General features: G+C 36.9%; 1 protein-coding gene across 1 annotated transcript in view; it reads right to left on the reverse strand.

Moving 5' to 3' along the window:
• The window catches only part of USH2A (usherin), a 684,230-nt gene that overhangs the window by 305,547 nt on the left and 361,711 nt on the right, over positions 1–16,972 (reverse strand). Inside the window, exon 36 of the mRNA XM_025991680.2 lies at positions 4,232–4,383. Coding sequence (XP_025847465.2) covers positions 4,232–4,383 — 152 coding nt within the window. The remainder of the gene's footprint in view (positions 1–4,231; positions 4,384–16,972) is intronic.

Raw genomic sequence — 16,972 nt, forward strand, 5'->3', positions numbered from 1 at the left:
TCTGAGCTAGGTTGCTGCCAGGTACAGAAAGATGGTATCATGCCAGACATCAAGAAATAAATGTCTGGGATTTATTTGACTGACTCCATCCCTAAGGTATAATCACAAAAAAGTTGAAAATTTCATTAATATAGTGTTAATGAACCTATGCAGAAAAGAGCAAAAGATGAATTAGTTAAAGAGAAGGACTCTGAAATAAAATATAATCCCTAACTGCACAGGGGCCAGGAAGATTTTAGGAGCTAACTAATAATAAAATGACTAGGTGACCGGAGGATGGTTAAAAGTGGCAAGAAAGTAAAATGAGGTTCAGGATATTTAGCATCTTCTAATAACTGGCTTAAATTTGTTAACTAATCACCACAAACTCATAGGCATCCTTGCAAATCTTTGACCTTTTAAGATTTATTGAATACGTTGATAATTTTGACCTTATTCTTAGACTACAGGCTCATGCCTCACCAGAAGGTGATCAAACACGAAATCCTTAGGCAGGCAAATATTCTCAATTATGAAACCTTCATTTGTTAGGGCGAATACACTTTCCCAATTATGAAAATAAACGTGAAAAAGACAAGAGTGTTAATTTTTAATAAGTATGAGGTCACGACATGTTTTATTTTCAACTGAGAAAGGCTATGGGGTTCTTTAGATCTATAACTCCTACTCATTTTTTTTTTAGTCTAATGACTATGTACCAAAAAATGATAAAGAAACTTGACTGGAAAAATATCAATTCATCATTTTAATATTTCATAACAATGCAATTGGCTTCTTTAAGTCTATGTATATAATTCAAATTATTGCATAGAAAATGATTTTAAAGTGTTTTGAATAAAATGAGATTCAAAAAGTTGAAGAATTAAGGGCAATCCCAGGTAGTTATATTATTATCTTCAAACATTTGGTTGATTCAAAATGATGTATTTTAAAAATTTCTTTAAGTATCTGGATGAATACCTCCGTTTTTACTCTATATTAGATTTGGCAACTGTACTATTTTGCTCTGATTTAGCTTCTTAAAAAAAATTACCTCTTTGTTTATCTACCTTGCCTTAACAGAATGTTAGGGAAAAGGCATTCTGGAAGGCTGGCTTGGCTTTTATCTGGAAACTTCCTCTGGCACAGAAAACATTTTTTTTTTAAGGATAAATGTGCAGTGAAAGCAAACATTTTAATAAAATTTTCGTCCTTAATAAAACTCTTATCATGTACCAGCAATCTTTGCATAAATATCTCACTTAAATTTTACAGCAATACTGTTTAAAGCGGGCTTTATTTTCCTTTTGTAATAATTGAAAAATCTGAGGCTTAGTAGACTAAGTATATTTGCCAATGAGGCACGGGGAAAAAGAGCAGGTTTAGGGTAGATTTCCCATTTAGGATTTTCTTGACAATTTCATATTACCATTAAGATTTAGATGTCTTAAATAACAAATCTGTGTCTTAGTAAATAATAAATGTGAAAAGCTGAGCTTGTATATATGTGTGTTTAGGTGTATTTATGTGTCTAAACATGCCATCACCAAGAAACCAAAGCAGCTTTTTAACTATATCACACCGCAGTGACCTATAGTTTCACATTTCATCCTTAAGAGGGTCCTTGGAGAATTGAATTCAATGAATGTTCCAAGGCCAGACACAGTCATAAAATTCCCAATCTTAGACTCCACCAGTGTTATCTAACATTGGCTAAGTGGAAAAAAACAAACGAAAGCAAAGTGATTATCCTATGGACAAATTTAATGCATCTTATTATAGCTACACAAAATGTGAAGGGTTTCTCTCTAATATAATTCAACAATATAATTGAAAACAAGGAAAGCCTTTAAAAAGTTATCCTCTGTTGCTTATTCTGTTAATTTTTCATTATTTCAAACATTTATAAAGCTTCAATTATGGGATTAAATTTGACAATGCATATAAGCATCTTAAAATTAGGATCAAAGGCATTATAAATTGTTTTTAACATTGGAATTTCTTTAAAAGCCAAATATATTGTGTAAACAGATGAGAAATGAGCAAACTACAAGAAAATACTTTTTTTTTTTTTCAGATGGGTATAGAGTAATTCCTTCCAAATCACAAATAAGTCATAAACTTGATCAGGCTAAAAGCAAAACATATTGAGCTAATACTACATTAAAATGGTAAAAATGTGGAATATATGCATATGCTTTTATTTTTAAAATATTCTATTTTATCAAATTTGTCCTTTTTACTGTTTTTCCCCCTTTATTATATGAACTTGCCAGTTTTGAGGGTGAACCATACCACATTCAGGAACAGAGCTCATTTGTCACAAAAACACATGGATTAGTACTTCTCTGCATGCATGAAAAGCAATGACATGAAATAGTAAAATAACAGGCTCCTCTTTCTAAAAACCAGGAATTGTCACTGAAAAAAGTTTCGCCTAGAACAAAAACATTGACTCGCAAAAATTTGTTTTTCAATTTCTGCCAGCAAAAGATCTAAAAATAGAAATCATGAATATTTTGTTTCAATGAAATGCTTGGTGTAACACTGGGCTTTAGATAAAGAATACCCTTAGGTGATATATGTATCTTAATCTGTACTATCTTTTCTGACTGGGATGGATATCCAGGGTGATTTAGGATATTCAGATAGGTAATCTCTTAAGGGCCCAATATGTACTGTAATTGGCACAAAAATATTTTAGAAATCAATTGAGGACCGTCAGTTTTAACTTCTTGGCAGCACAGAGTTGACTTGTTCTAAATAAAGACATTGTTGTTCAATCCCAGTGATTAGAGATGGATCATTGACTTGGGAAAAGCGTTTGCATACTGAGCTCAGGATAAAGAAAAGTACCACGGGGAGAAAATAACGGTGCTTTACATCAGGACTGAGTCTAGAATGTACGAGGCCATGGCAAAGCAGGTTTTACAATCCAATTCTGTTCTCTCCCTTCCCGTCAGGGTGCTGTGGCATTTGATTTCTTAAGGTTAACATCGCCCACTATCTTATCTGCACAGGACGCAGATCAATAACCCTGTCCCCCCTGTTTAAAGTTCCCAGAACATCAGGAGACAGTGTAGGAGCCAATTTAGTAGCCAGAACCACAAGGTGCAGTTTATATTTTTGAAAGAGTCTAGGTTTCAAGCTCATGTGAAGTGTTCTCATGTTTCTTTTGCTTTTCTTTTGAATGGAGAAGAAAAGTTGGCCTATTGCCAATCCTGCTTTTAAGAGTAAGTAACCATCAGAGGGGCTGAGCTATAAAATACTTAATGGCAATAAAGACTACAGCTCCGCTCCACCGATGGACGATGTTAGCAGCTTGGAAAGCAACCAACCTCTGAAACAAAATGGGAGGTGTGATCAAAAATAAGGAAGCAAAGAATTAAACTGTAGAGCTGTTTTCCAAGGTAATATTTATATAATACACTCTTGAATGAAGACAGAGTGCATTAAAATGATAGAGCATTAGCAAACATTGCCAAAAAATATCTAAAAGTAATGAGTGTTTCCTTTAAAAGAAGCTAAATCTAATTAAGAAAAATGCACAAATATAAAATCTGATGTTTTGAAACTAAGGAATGTCATGCTAGTCTACGATAGTTATGCACCATTGAGTTTGAAAAATTATATTAAAAAATAAAAAGCATAATTTGTCAACCTTTTAACTGCTAACGAAATAATAGATACTATAGATCTCTGAAATATGGACATCAAAAACTAATATTGGTATAATTTTAAATATTGTTCTTATGAAACTATATCACACTGATGATATAAATATATTTTATTCTATCAGAGGAGGCAAGATCAAACTTTTAATTGTCTGACCCACTTGTTGGGTTGTAGTGTTGCCACACCGTGGCAATCAGGGACTTTGGATTGTTTTCACATTTTAATCATAAACTTACCTTGTTGAGACCATTATTAGAAAGAAAAACATCCACTTTAAGTAAATATGTGACTAAATTAAGCAAAATTGTATGTATTTCTGCTACACTGGCCAACTTACCTTGACAAATTTCAGTGAAATATAGATTCTCTCCTTCACTAGACCTATGCACAGTCCTGAAATTTATGTGGAATATAAACTCTTACTAACTCTTAAATAAAATTTTATAAAAAGAAAATCTCCTATCCTGCTTGAAAGCCTCGCTGTGCAGAGAATGAGTCACCACCACTTACTTCTTCCTTGATATTCACTGTCATCTGACATTTAATACATTCCCAGAATGTAAATGCACATACTTACCAGAGGGCCCAGGGCACAACCTTTGGCCGTGCATGCTCGGACTCTGAAGGAATGTAAGCTCCAAGGAGCAAATCCATAAGCATGACAGCTGAGTTCTGAGGAATTGTGAATTAATATACCATCTAGATACAGTCCATAGCTCGTGATAACACCTAGGAAGATAATAATGGGATTTTAGTATGGTGACCGGACAATAGCAAAGAATGTCCTAAGAAAGCAAACACCTCTTGACGTGATTTCTAATTTCATGGAAATACTGAATCATAGCATCTGGTATTTTCCTCAGTCTAAGCCCTATCTCTTTCCTAAGAATCAAACCGGCATTAAACCCTTAAATATCAAATTGTTAAGCTAATGAGTACAGAGACAGAAATAGAACCCACGAGTCTCAGTATGGGACTCTTCCTGTTACATCATGTTAGCTATCATTTGTGTTCCAGATCAAACATGAATAAATTAAGCATATTTATAATTTCTATTGCATTCTAAAATGAGATCCTTAATAGATGTGCTTTAGAAGTCAAATAACCTTATCTGCTAATGCATTATATATTACTCAGGATGTGTCAGGCACTGTTGTAAGTACCTGTTATGCATGAACTCCTTTTTAACCCTCTCCCAGCAGCACTACCAGAATAGAGGCAATATGATTATCACCATTTTATAGATGAGGAAATTCAGACAAGATGGATTAGGTTACTTGTTCGAAATCACATAGCTGGCCAGAGCTGGATTCAGGATTTGAATCTAGGAGGTCTGGCTCCAGAACCCATGTCTCAACTACAATATTACATAACCTAACCATAAACACCTTGCACAAATGGCACAAAGTACATTCATGAGACACCCATGAATGGGTTAGAGAAGCTAAGATTTATTGGTTTTAATGATCTACTAAAATTTATTTAAGAAGGAAAGCTATGTGTCTTTTCATGAAATCAACTAGTAGAGATATGAGAGATTAAATAGTTATTGAATATAATCAGTTGAATTATGCAGTCAAAATATTTTCATTAAAAAGAAGTTAGGGATCCGTGTTCCCTGGAATCACAGAATCCCCAACCTGATCAAGCGTTATACTATGAGAAATAAAACTTTGCTTATAAGCTAAATTTGAACTTCATTCAAAGTAAAATTAATTTCACAGTGGCTGTTTAATTGCCTCTCTGTAGGATCCCCAAGGCAATCTTGACTCTTCCTCACCTGTGTATTTCTAGAGCTTAGCACCATGCCCCAAACATAGTAGGCACTTAATACATATTGACTGAATGAATAAATTAATGAACATGCAGTAGAGTAAAAATATTAGCATCCAACCTAGAGGGAAAATGTAAGGCTACAAGAAAAGGAGATACCTAGCTACCTGAGATAGGAAAAGAGACTTGGTAAAAAGATGGTATTAAAGAAGAGCTCACAGATAGGAGATTTAGAGAGGGAATGAGTTTTGCAACAAAAGACTAGCAAAATCAAGGTTTTCAGGGAATTCAGCTGGCTTCCAAGAGGCCTGATGCTTAGCCTGGGAACTCCAAATTTGGTCTCATTTGTCCTAAAGGAAGAGCAAGTCTTCACTCATCATCACATTAGGGATAGTGTTACTGGTGGGGCCACGGACCAGGAGCTTTTTCCTAAGCATTCCTTTCTTGTGGGAGGAAGTTGCTCATTTTCAGAATCTGCTCATGATATCTGGCAGCACCATCATGTGCAAACTTACAGAATGCTGCACGCATTGTCAGGATATCCTTCATAACACTGCTTTTGATTTAAAAATTAGTTTATAGCAAAACAAGTAGGATGTGAGTCACCACTATAAAAATTACTCATCTTACAATATACCTCATCAACCCATAGCCTAAGAGACTTCTGGAATGGCCTCCTGAAGCGCACATTACAGCTCAAGCTGGGTGATACCACCTGTGGATTTGAGGGTTCCTATAGGATGCTGCACCTATAGTGATTTGAACTAAGGATCAGTATTTGATGCTGGCTTTTCTGTAGTAAGCACTGTGGAAATGGGAATCAAGAGAAGGTAGCCAGAGTGTTTCCTCTTACTATTACACCTAATAACCTACCCAAAATATTTTTGCTTTCTCTAGCCACAAGGAGGAAAATCTATGTTGTGGGCTGCAACCAAGGTAAAACTAAATTAGAAAACAGAATTTTACCTGGCAATTCGGGATCCTCATGCAACTATATCAATAGGAAAGGAAAAGGTTACTATGTGGAAGGAGAAATTAGCTTCCTGCTGCACGCTGACACTAAGTACATACACACTGCAGTAATGAAGGTTTGGGTTACCTTACTAGGTCAAGAATCCCAAACAGATGAACTACTGGCTGAGGGCCAAGAGAAGAGGTTATAAACATCAACTGTGGCCTTAAACTAGTTATGGAAATGAGAATCACAGGTGTTATTTCATGCTTTATTTCTTTCCTATTACATAAAGATTTGTACATAATAACTAATTTTCTCTCCCCTTTTCCCTATTGATGTATATAGAGAAAGTTAGTAGATATTTTATCTTAGTTTCTAGGTTGCAGGATATCTAGGTAGGTTGTGTCTAAACTCAAGGGGGAATGAACACTCCTCAGGCGTTGATACGATGATGGAGGGCGAGAGCTTCTTCATTGTACAAAGCGCAGTAGGATGTTAGGTGGAAGCACGCAGTGGTTGCTGCTGCTCATGGAAACTAATGGAAGAAAGAAGCATGCTCATGGGTGCTGAATAAACTGGTTATTCATCTAATTCACCTACCCACAGCCCCACATCCACACGTCTATAGTCTGTTCTGTATGCTGGGCTTAAAAGCCCATCCTCTGACTTGCAGCCCTGTGGCTTGTTGGCTTCCTCTTGGATCTCACCGATGGGAGGTGCTGCAAAGAGGGCAGAAACAGGAAGAAAGAAAATGTCCAACTTGCAGCTCCAAGAGCTGAGGCTTTTGCTGACCATTGAGAGGTCAGCGGAGGGACAAAGCAGCCATGGCCTCAGGTAGTGCCAGCTGCAGAAATGCCTCTTTGGCATTTCCAGCTTCTTCAGGGATGGACTCTGGGTGACACATTAGCTCAGGCTGGGGTAGCGCCTCTTGATGGTTGAAGCATCAAATCAGCAAATCTGGCAACTAGCAGCAGATGAGGCCGGCTTGGAAGCCGAACACCAGGGCACTGAGAATCACCCTTTTTGTTTCTGTAGCCCTTCCGACACACTTGTAACCAACTCCTTATATTAAATATCATCTGTCTTATATTCCTAGCACATTTTCTGTTTCACTAGTGAGATTCTGGTCAGTATATATATCCTTTAGGATTAAAGCTGTTTATATTTGAATGAGTTAACACTTTTTTTTTTGAGCTAATACTTTTTATTTATTATTTTTTATTTAAATTCTATCTGCCAATATATAGTATAACACCCAGTGCTTATCACATCACATGAGCTAATACTTTTTAAATAAAACTACTGCTCTGGCTCATTTTCTCTTATGAGGATAAGAGGTAAGCTTTGTACAGCTTACTTTTTAAGAGCAGCTCTATTTCCCTCACTTCCAAATTTTGGAGAGTATTTCACTATCATGTAGCGCTATGGCTACACACACACACACACAAAAAGGATGGCTGCCAACTGTTTTCCTTTATTCTGTACAACCATCTATGATAACTCTGAGAATACTTATAGAAAGTATTTGATTTAATGTCATTTAATACATAACACACAAAAGTACAAATGAATTAAAACTATGAAATGAAAGATATACAGTATAAAACTAAATAGTCACAGGAAATTTAAGAGAAGAAAAATGGATAAAATCACAGTAATAATCATAAGAAGTCCTGATGTGCCAGGCACTCTGCTAAGCAATCATTTAATCCTCACCAAAAAAAAAAAAAAAAAAACTTATGTGCAAATAATGTGTTGGAGAAGCTCTTAAAGAAATTGTAAGACCCTCAAAATGCTATCTACTTGACCCGCTTTTCAACAATGACATAGAAAGTACCCAAATCAATATTTCCGTTTTCTTACATAATTGGGGAACAGAGAATTTCTTTTATGCTAGGATTATGTGCATAATATCTCATTTATCTGACATATTGGGAAATGACATATTTCATAGAAGTTAATTTTCATTATAACTAAATCTCATTCCTTACGTACAAACTTTAAGAATCTTAACCATTTTTAAAGGAAATCTTTCTAACAAGGACTCCACAGTACTTACCTGTCATCCCACACAGACTCTAATGAATATAATTGAATCATCTCGTGATGACTCAAACTGTGTATTATGGACATCAAAGACTATATTCTCTAATTCAGCAATGCCCTCAGGGACTGATGAGATCTAGGATACTTATCCGGCTTTTACCCTTCACATCACTCAGTGGCTATACTTAATCCATTCCTATGTCTGCTTTTTGCCTTCTACTTCTTCCTCCCTCAGTGACAGTCTCTCGAGATTTTCTTCGTTGTTTTGTCTACTTGACTTCTGCAAGTCAACCCCTAGCAAGCTATGCCAAGAAACTAGATAACCATGACATCTGGAACTAAGAATAAAGAAATAATAGACAGTTACTAAAAGAAGGGCTTAGAGTAAGATGAATACATGGCAAATGAGCTGAAAATGAAATTAAGTGAGATTTGTGACAGTTAATTCAACTACTCAGAAACTTTTTAGGGTTCAGGATGCATCTGAATGGAAAGGTGGGTGAGACTGAAGTTCAGCTTTCATACAGATGAGATCACACACACACACATACACACACATGCACGCACACATGCATACGCACATACAGAGTTACCCACCATTCTGTAGATTAGCACTATTTGATAGCATTTGTAGGAAGGGCTAAAAGATCAATTGTAGATCCAAGCTGTAGAATCCAAGGGTATACTAGGTAAGCATAGTCTAACCTTTAAGTCATGCTGGACACTCTCCTCCCTCTCCCCCGCCAAACCAACTCCATCACTGAGGCCTGTGGACTTTACATTCCCAACTGATCTTCACCCATTTCCATACTCATGGCCACCTAGTCCATCCTGCCATCATCTCATACCTGAGAATCATAGCCACCTACATGTTTTGACGCATTATTCATGTTTCCATACAATTCATTCTTCACACTGCAGACCGAGGGCCATTTTTCAAAACATGTATCTGAACACACCACATGCAATCAGGGATCCATCAGGCCTTCGCTGAGTACGAGCAAGATGAAAGTTCCCCATCCCAGGCTTGGGAGGCTGAGATCAATGTAAGCATGTAGTGAGGATGGAACAGACTCATGATGTTGGTCTCTGTAGGTTTTCTGCCCATAGGTCCAGACTTTATGAGCTAATCATCAGATCCCAAGATCCGGCCAAAGTGGGATACCACTGTGGCTTATGGCTGGTGTCTATGTTTGCCACAAAAAGGAGCCTAAGTCAAGTGCAGGTATTGCCTTTGACCTGGTTTGAGCAAGGCCAGTAGCTATAATATGCTAGTTAAGGACATAGAGTCAAAGTTTATGGCAAATTTGTGGGCAATAAGAGATATCATTTGAATATAATAGTCCATTTCTTACCAAGAAAGGCAGGCAGATGTCATAACTTTTCATTAGCAGACTTTTTTTTATTAGCAGACTTTTTAATGTAAATAAAATTAGTGTTATACAAAATATTGTATAATTCAGTTCCAAAAACATACATTTAATAAGTAATGTCTAAAATATATATTAAAACAATTTTTATTGGCTCCAGATTCCCAAAGTGCATAATGAAAACTAATGAATATAATCCAGTGGACATTTTAAGTGAAGTTTAAGGAGATACTTTCCTTCTTTGAGTAGAGTACAGGACCTGTATGAATAGCTTTAAAAAAATTGAAATGCAAAGTTCTTAACATGCCATATAAGTATTTTTGAAATCATAAAACACTTTATTATTAAAAACTGTATTGAACACTCACTTTGAATCAGACAGTAGGCTTTATACGTGATATGAATTATTTCCATTAACTTTAACAACATCAAGAAATACGAAGGGTTATTTGCCTTGTTACAGAGTTAAGGGAAGGGTTGCTTAGGGAGGCTAAGTTATTTCCCAAGGTCATACAAATAAATATCAACTCAGGCTTGGAACCTGGCAATCTCATCCCCCTACTACTACTGCTCCTCTTACTCATTTCTATCCTAACTTTCTCTGCTAAAATATTTAGGAATTCCACTCAAATTAAGACATGATGTACATGTTCTGGCCCTAAAAGCAATTAAGTTGAGCCTAATGAAAAGCTTAATATATATTTACTGGAAGTCAATTCCTGAAAGATACTATGCTTGGTACTTTGGGGGATAGAATAAGAAATAATATGTGCCTTTATTGCCTTTATGGAAGTAAGAAAAGGGTTAAACACAGGTCTAATTAAACAACAATTCAAGAGTTAAATAAAAGCAAAAACTTTATGTCCAACAAATGGGATAGCCATACAGGAGCTTCTAGCAGAGGGCAAACACTCTGGCTAAAGTGAGTCCTAAAAGCTTTTTAGAGCAGCCAAGGTTTCTGTACAAAGAAGCTGGGTCTTGCATAAAAGTCAAAATGTGAAAAGGCCATGTCTCAGGAAGATGTTCCTGGTGGGGAAATGACATTTGCCAATGCCTTGAAGCAAGAAAAAGCAAAGTATAGTAAAGATATCCAAATAGATCCATATTCTGTTGTTATTGTTGTAACTGGTGAAAGCCTAATAGAAAACAAGCCTTCAAAAGGAGGTTCAGGCTTTGGATGCCACTCCAAGGGTTGAGGCTTTTGTGATGCCCAGTAGAACCATGGACATTTTTGTGTATTTACTGGGGGAACAATAAACATTGTATTTAGAAGAATTCCTCTAGAGTCACACATGCAATAGACCGGATTAGGGAAGACCATGGAGCTGAAAATACCAAAAGGAAAAAATAATAATTTTTAAGTCTCCTTTTCCCAGATATATAGTAACTCGTGATGGAGGCAGGGATGTAGGAATGCCACATTGCAGCAATAACATGGAATTCTAAGAGAGAAATACCTTTAACAGTTTTATATACTTTCTCTTCTTTAATAAAACAAATTTATGATGCTTAGGGCTGAGGTATGGCATCATAGGTCACTAGTTAGGAAAGCAAAGGATCTGTCACCTTAGAGATGGTCTGTAAGGGAAGCCATGAAAGACTTTCAAAAGCCTGCTACAAGACCTAACTTACCTCTCTACTGCTAGTTTCAAAGGGGGCATGTATAGCCAAAGTGGGACAAAGTTTGCCAATTGGGGGAATAAAAAAAAGTCACATTCCTGTTTTGCATCTTGACTGTTTTGGTGTCAAAACCCTAGTTGGGATAGTGTACTATAGTTTCTACAGCACCCTGGGGGAGCTAGGCAAGGGGTCACTGAGATCTCTCTGCATAATTTCTTACAACTGCATGTGAATTTGTACCTGTCTTGACACATAACATTTCATCAAAATACAAAACAAAAGCTGTTACGTAGGGAAGTATGACAGATAAGAAGAGGCAAACACTTGAAAGTCAGAGGATATTTATGCTGAAAAATTAACAACAGCATGTATACTGTTCAATCCTCATGAAAAATCCCTGAAGGCAAAAAGAGTTTCAATTTTCCTTTACAGATGAGAAAATCAAGTTTGAGAAAGGTGAAATAACACGGCCAATGCACGACAGCTAAAAAGTGTCAGAGCTATGGGTTGGTGTAACACAGAAACACTCGGACTGGACGGTACACAGACATTACACTCTCAACTTCTGTGCAACTGTTTTTTCTGTATTTTTAAATTATGTGATAAAACATAACATAGAAAAGTGCATAAAATGTTATGTCTTAAAGATGAACGTAAAAGCAAAAAGTCATGTAAGTATCACCAAGGTTAAAAAACAAAATATTGCCAGCACCCCATGAATTTTCCACATGTCCTCCCTCATTCCAACTCTTTCTCTTCTGCCCTGAAAACTGTGTTGGCTTTTAAAGAACGTTTTCCTTCCTTTTCCACTTAGGAATGCATCCGTAAATGATGTAATTAAGTTCTGTGTATTTTTCAATTTTATATTAATATAATCACATAATATGCACTTTTAGGGGGCACCTGGATGACTCGGTAGGTTGGGCGTCTGACTCTTGATCTCAGTTGGGATCTTGATCTTGGCATCATGGTTTTCGGCCCTGTGTTGGGCTCTGCACTGGGTGTGGAGTCTACTTAAAAATATATGTATATGTATTTTTGCATCTTTTTTTATTCACCATAATAAGCATGAGTCCCATCCATTCTGTTACGGGTAGTCATACTTCGCTCATTTCCATTGCTGAGTCCTATTCCTGCACAGCACAATTCATTCATTTATTCTATTGTTGCTATTTGGATTGCCTCCACCTTCTCTTACTACACTGTAGCTTTTTATCATTTTTTGTATGTGTGTCCTGAGGCAGAAATGAAGTTTCCTAGTGCATAGATCCCAAGTGGAACTGTTGGGATATACTCAATTCTGCTAGACAACACTCAACTGTTTTTGAGAGTGCATCAATTCCCATTACAACCTATAGTGCATGTGAGTTCTCTTTTTTTTTTTTTTTTTTTTTTTTTATGATAGTCACACACACACAGAGAGAGAGAGGCAGAGACATAGGCAGAGGGAGAAGCAGGCTCCATGCACTGGGAGCCCGATGTGGGATTCAATCCCGGGTCTCCAGGATCGCGCCCTGGGCCAAAGGCAGGTGCTAAACCGCTGTGCCACCCAGGGATCCCCTCTTTGTTCCATATCCTCAAAAGGACTTTGTATAGTCACACTTTTAAATTTTGCCAGGGATGCCTGGGTAGCTCGGCGGCTAAGCGTCTGCCGTGGGCCCATCGAATCCCACATCAGGTTCTCTGCATGAAGCCTGCTTCTCCCTCTGCCCATGCCTCTGCCTCTTTCTCCATGACTCTCATGAATAAATAAATAAATAAATAAATAAATAAATAAATAAATAATAAATAAATAAATAAATAAATAAATAAATCTTAAGAAAAAACACAAAACTTTGCCAGTATTACATATGGTAAAATGCTATATTATTTTGGTATTATTATTATTTTTTATTTTCCAGCTGAATAAAGAAGTTGAGCACCTCTCCTTATATTTACCAGCATCTACTTTATTTTTCTTTTGTGAAATGGTTTTTCAGATCTTTCCCCAGTACATTATTATTTTTGTAATATCTGTGAATATATTACCATTGACAAAATGTTTAAGAAAACAACGAGTGGAGTTTGGGGTTCATTTCTTCTAAGCTTAAGTTCATATATTAAAAAAATTATTGATATGTAGTTGACAATGCTATATTACTCTGAAGTGTACCACATGATGATACAATTCTATACACGACCCAGTGCTCACCATGATAAATGAAGGCACAGTCTGTCACTGTACAATCCTATTATAATTATTATTGGCTATATTCTGTCCCCAGTTTATTATTGATTCCTAAGAATACTTTATATATTCTGAACACTAGTCTTCTGACAGTTATGTATGTTACAAATATTATATCCCACTTTATTACTTATTTTTCAGGAACTTTAAACCACATTTTGATGAAAGAAGAGTTCTTAATTTTAGTCACCCTTTTTAAATCTGAATTTACCTAATTATCACTATTAATCATTTGACCCCAAATCTCCTTTGTCTGATATTTAAATAGCTACACCAACTTTCTTTGCTTCTTTCTATCTTTTCTTTTCAACCTTTTGGTTTGCTTTTGTTTGAGAAGAAAGGGGCTGAGATGGAGTTTAGGGGTCTTTCCACCAGCCTTGAGGACTCCTGAGGATCTAAGTGTTGGCTGTATCCTCTTTGCAACACTAACTCAAGATGAATGAGAATCCATCTGAGGACTGTATACTGGACCAAGCACCTGACATCACTGTGGACATTGTTTAAGAGTAAATGGTTTGCTGGTGTTGATGAAAGCTTCACCAAAGAATGGACACTAGCCAGGTACCTGGTGGCCTTGTGGTGGTATGAGAGCTGTGATTTCATCCAATGACATTTGATTAAGCTTTTAGAAAAAAAGGATGGGGAACATACAGCCTTTCTCTCATGACCACACACCTTTAATACTTGGTCAGAAAAATCATGTTGTCTAAGCTTTTGTTTCCTTATCAATAAAATGGGGGTAATATTCCTTACCCTGGAGGTTTGATGGAGTTAATGTGAAAATCAAATAAGTGAGCACACAAGAAGGTACCTTAGGAATTAAGTGTGTCACATATACGAGGAATGAACTTAGAGTTGTCCCTTCCTTTTGGAGTAAATTAAAGCCTTATTTGGTATGGGAACCTTGCCTTAAACTATTCTTCCTATGCACATCTCTTGTCAAAAATAACCTGCCCATCTCTTGGAAGCACATTTTAGACAGGTCTGTATTCCCCACTGGTATGCTATCTGTCATCACCTAGCAGTTTCTTATACGTATGCTCTTTATTTAAGATTCCTTCCTATCCCAAACAAGTCTGGAGAGTACGATGTGAAAAACAACAACAACAACAACAAAAAACAAAACAGGTACCTACCAAGTGCTTTAAAACACCTTTTGAAAAAAAAAATCTGCTGGATGTAGTGAATTTGGTTTTCGGTAGTTATCTGACTCATCAGTAAATATATATGGAGTACTTCCTATGGGCCAGACATTGTGTTCCAAGCTGGGAATACAGAACAGTCCTGGTCCTGCTTTCATAAAACTTTCAATCTAAGTGAGAAGACAGACTCAGTGGATTACGTGTGTGCAAAGATTATTATAGGAGAACTAGATGGAAAAGAAGAAAAAATGATAGTGGCGGGGGTGACAGAGGCCAACCTAATCTAGGTGGGTTAAGAAACTAAGCTGACCTGGGAAACTTGTGTTTAAGATGCACATGGCACTTGGACCTACTTCATCAAGAGAAAGAATGTCACAAATCATTATTTGATTGATTATCAAATAAATATTTATAATACTAGAAAGCTTTCAATGAGACATCAATGAGTTGGTTACTGTTTAAAAATTAAATACCACAGACTTAGTAGATAAGCAATCTTCATCTAGAACTTTTGAACACTGTTTTTATTTGCTTTTATAATGTTTGGAGTGCCAAAACAAAGTTTAATCAAATGGCATTTTTATGTGTTTACTTATGTAATTTTGCTATTCCCGGAATACATTTTACATTTATCTCTACATCCAGCCCCCAAATTATGTGTGTTCAGTGTGGGTTATACAAGATTTAAGAATCAGTTAAGGTCTCAGGTCTCAGAAGAAACTTGATGGCGACTCAAACTCATTTACAAAGTTATGGGCAGAGTTAAGGGAAAGCACTGGGCGGTAATGATGCCATGCCCAACTGGGTCATAGTCAGGCCTCCTAGGAGACCATGTTAACCATTAAAGTAGGAGCCCATAAACATCCTCAAACTTGCAAGGGAAAGGATGAGAACAGATTTGGCGAACCTGGACAAAGAGCTGGAGTTATGGGGCGCCTGGGTGGCTCAGTCCATTCCTTAAGCATCTGCCTTTGGCTCAGGACATGATCTCAGGGTCCTGGGATCGAGCCCCACATGAGGCTCCCTGCTTCTCCCTGCTTCTCCTCCTCTGCCTCCTTCCTGCCCCCTACTCCTACTCTCAATCTCTCTCTTAAATAAATAAATAAATAAATAAATAAATAAATAAATAAATTCTTAAAAAAAAAAAAAGCTGGAAATATAGGAAAGGGCCATTGGGAAGGAGCTGTACCTCTTGATGGAGGAATATTGCCATGGAGCCCAGAGCCTGGTGGAAAGGGAACAAAGGCTTTACTTCCTGAGACTCCAATCCCCTCCCACCCTGTCATCTCTGGATGCTGCTGCCAGAGCCCATGGACAAACCAAAAGGAGGCGAGAGAGAGAGAGAGAGAGAGAGAGAGAGAGAGCTCACTGATTCTGTGAGGAAAGATCAGCTTCGTGGGATACAGGAAAGAGTGGAAGAGCAAAGAGCGGATCCAGAGAAGCCTCAAAATATATACATCTAACATAAAAAAATTACGGTCATGCATTATGCTGCAGTGTTTTGTATTTTCTGTCCTTCTCTCTCGCTCATTCTCTCGTGCTAATAATTGGTAAACTAGCTCTAACACAATGAAACAATATTATGGTGTCTGGTAAGGGGGATCAGGGTATTTAATCCAGTTCTACAAAGTTGGTTTTTCAATCCACAAAATGGATCTTTAATTCCCACTGGCTCACCAGGGTAAGCAGTTTCAGGTTTATCACTTTTCTCCTTCCATGATGGTAGGATCTCAAAGGTGTTTAATTCTCACAGGGAAGCTGAATCATAATTGCCCACAAAGCACATCCACTGGGATGTGTATCTTTGTGCCTCTTCCTCCTGTTCTGTCAAATTGTGTTTCCTAAGGTGCTCAGTAGGTTGTCATCCATAACCAAGGAAATTCAATACAAGTACAATACGATGTAAATTTAATACAAGGTATCTCTATTTACACTGAAGAATTCTGTTTACTGTAAGAATTAAACAACAATGCTTTAGTGCATCATAAAAATAACACGGATAGTGAATATAGATGCTCCAAGCATATTTGTTTGTTTCCTTTTTTTTTTTCCAGTACAGCCTGGCAATATGAATATCAACTGTGGGCTTTCCCCCAAGGTCCAGATGTTGATTGAATATGGCAGATATCTCCCTGTGTGAATACTTGATCCTTCAATTAAAAAGGAAAAGAGAGAACAGCTTTCA

Source organism: Vulpes vulpes, chromosome 5 (assembly GCF_048418805.1).
Source record: "Vulpes vulpes isolate BD-2025 chromosome 5, VulVul3, whole genome shotgun sequence".
NCBI classification, from domain to species: Eukaryota; Metazoa; Chordata; class Mammalia; order Carnivora; family Canidae; genus Vulpes; species Vulpes vulpes.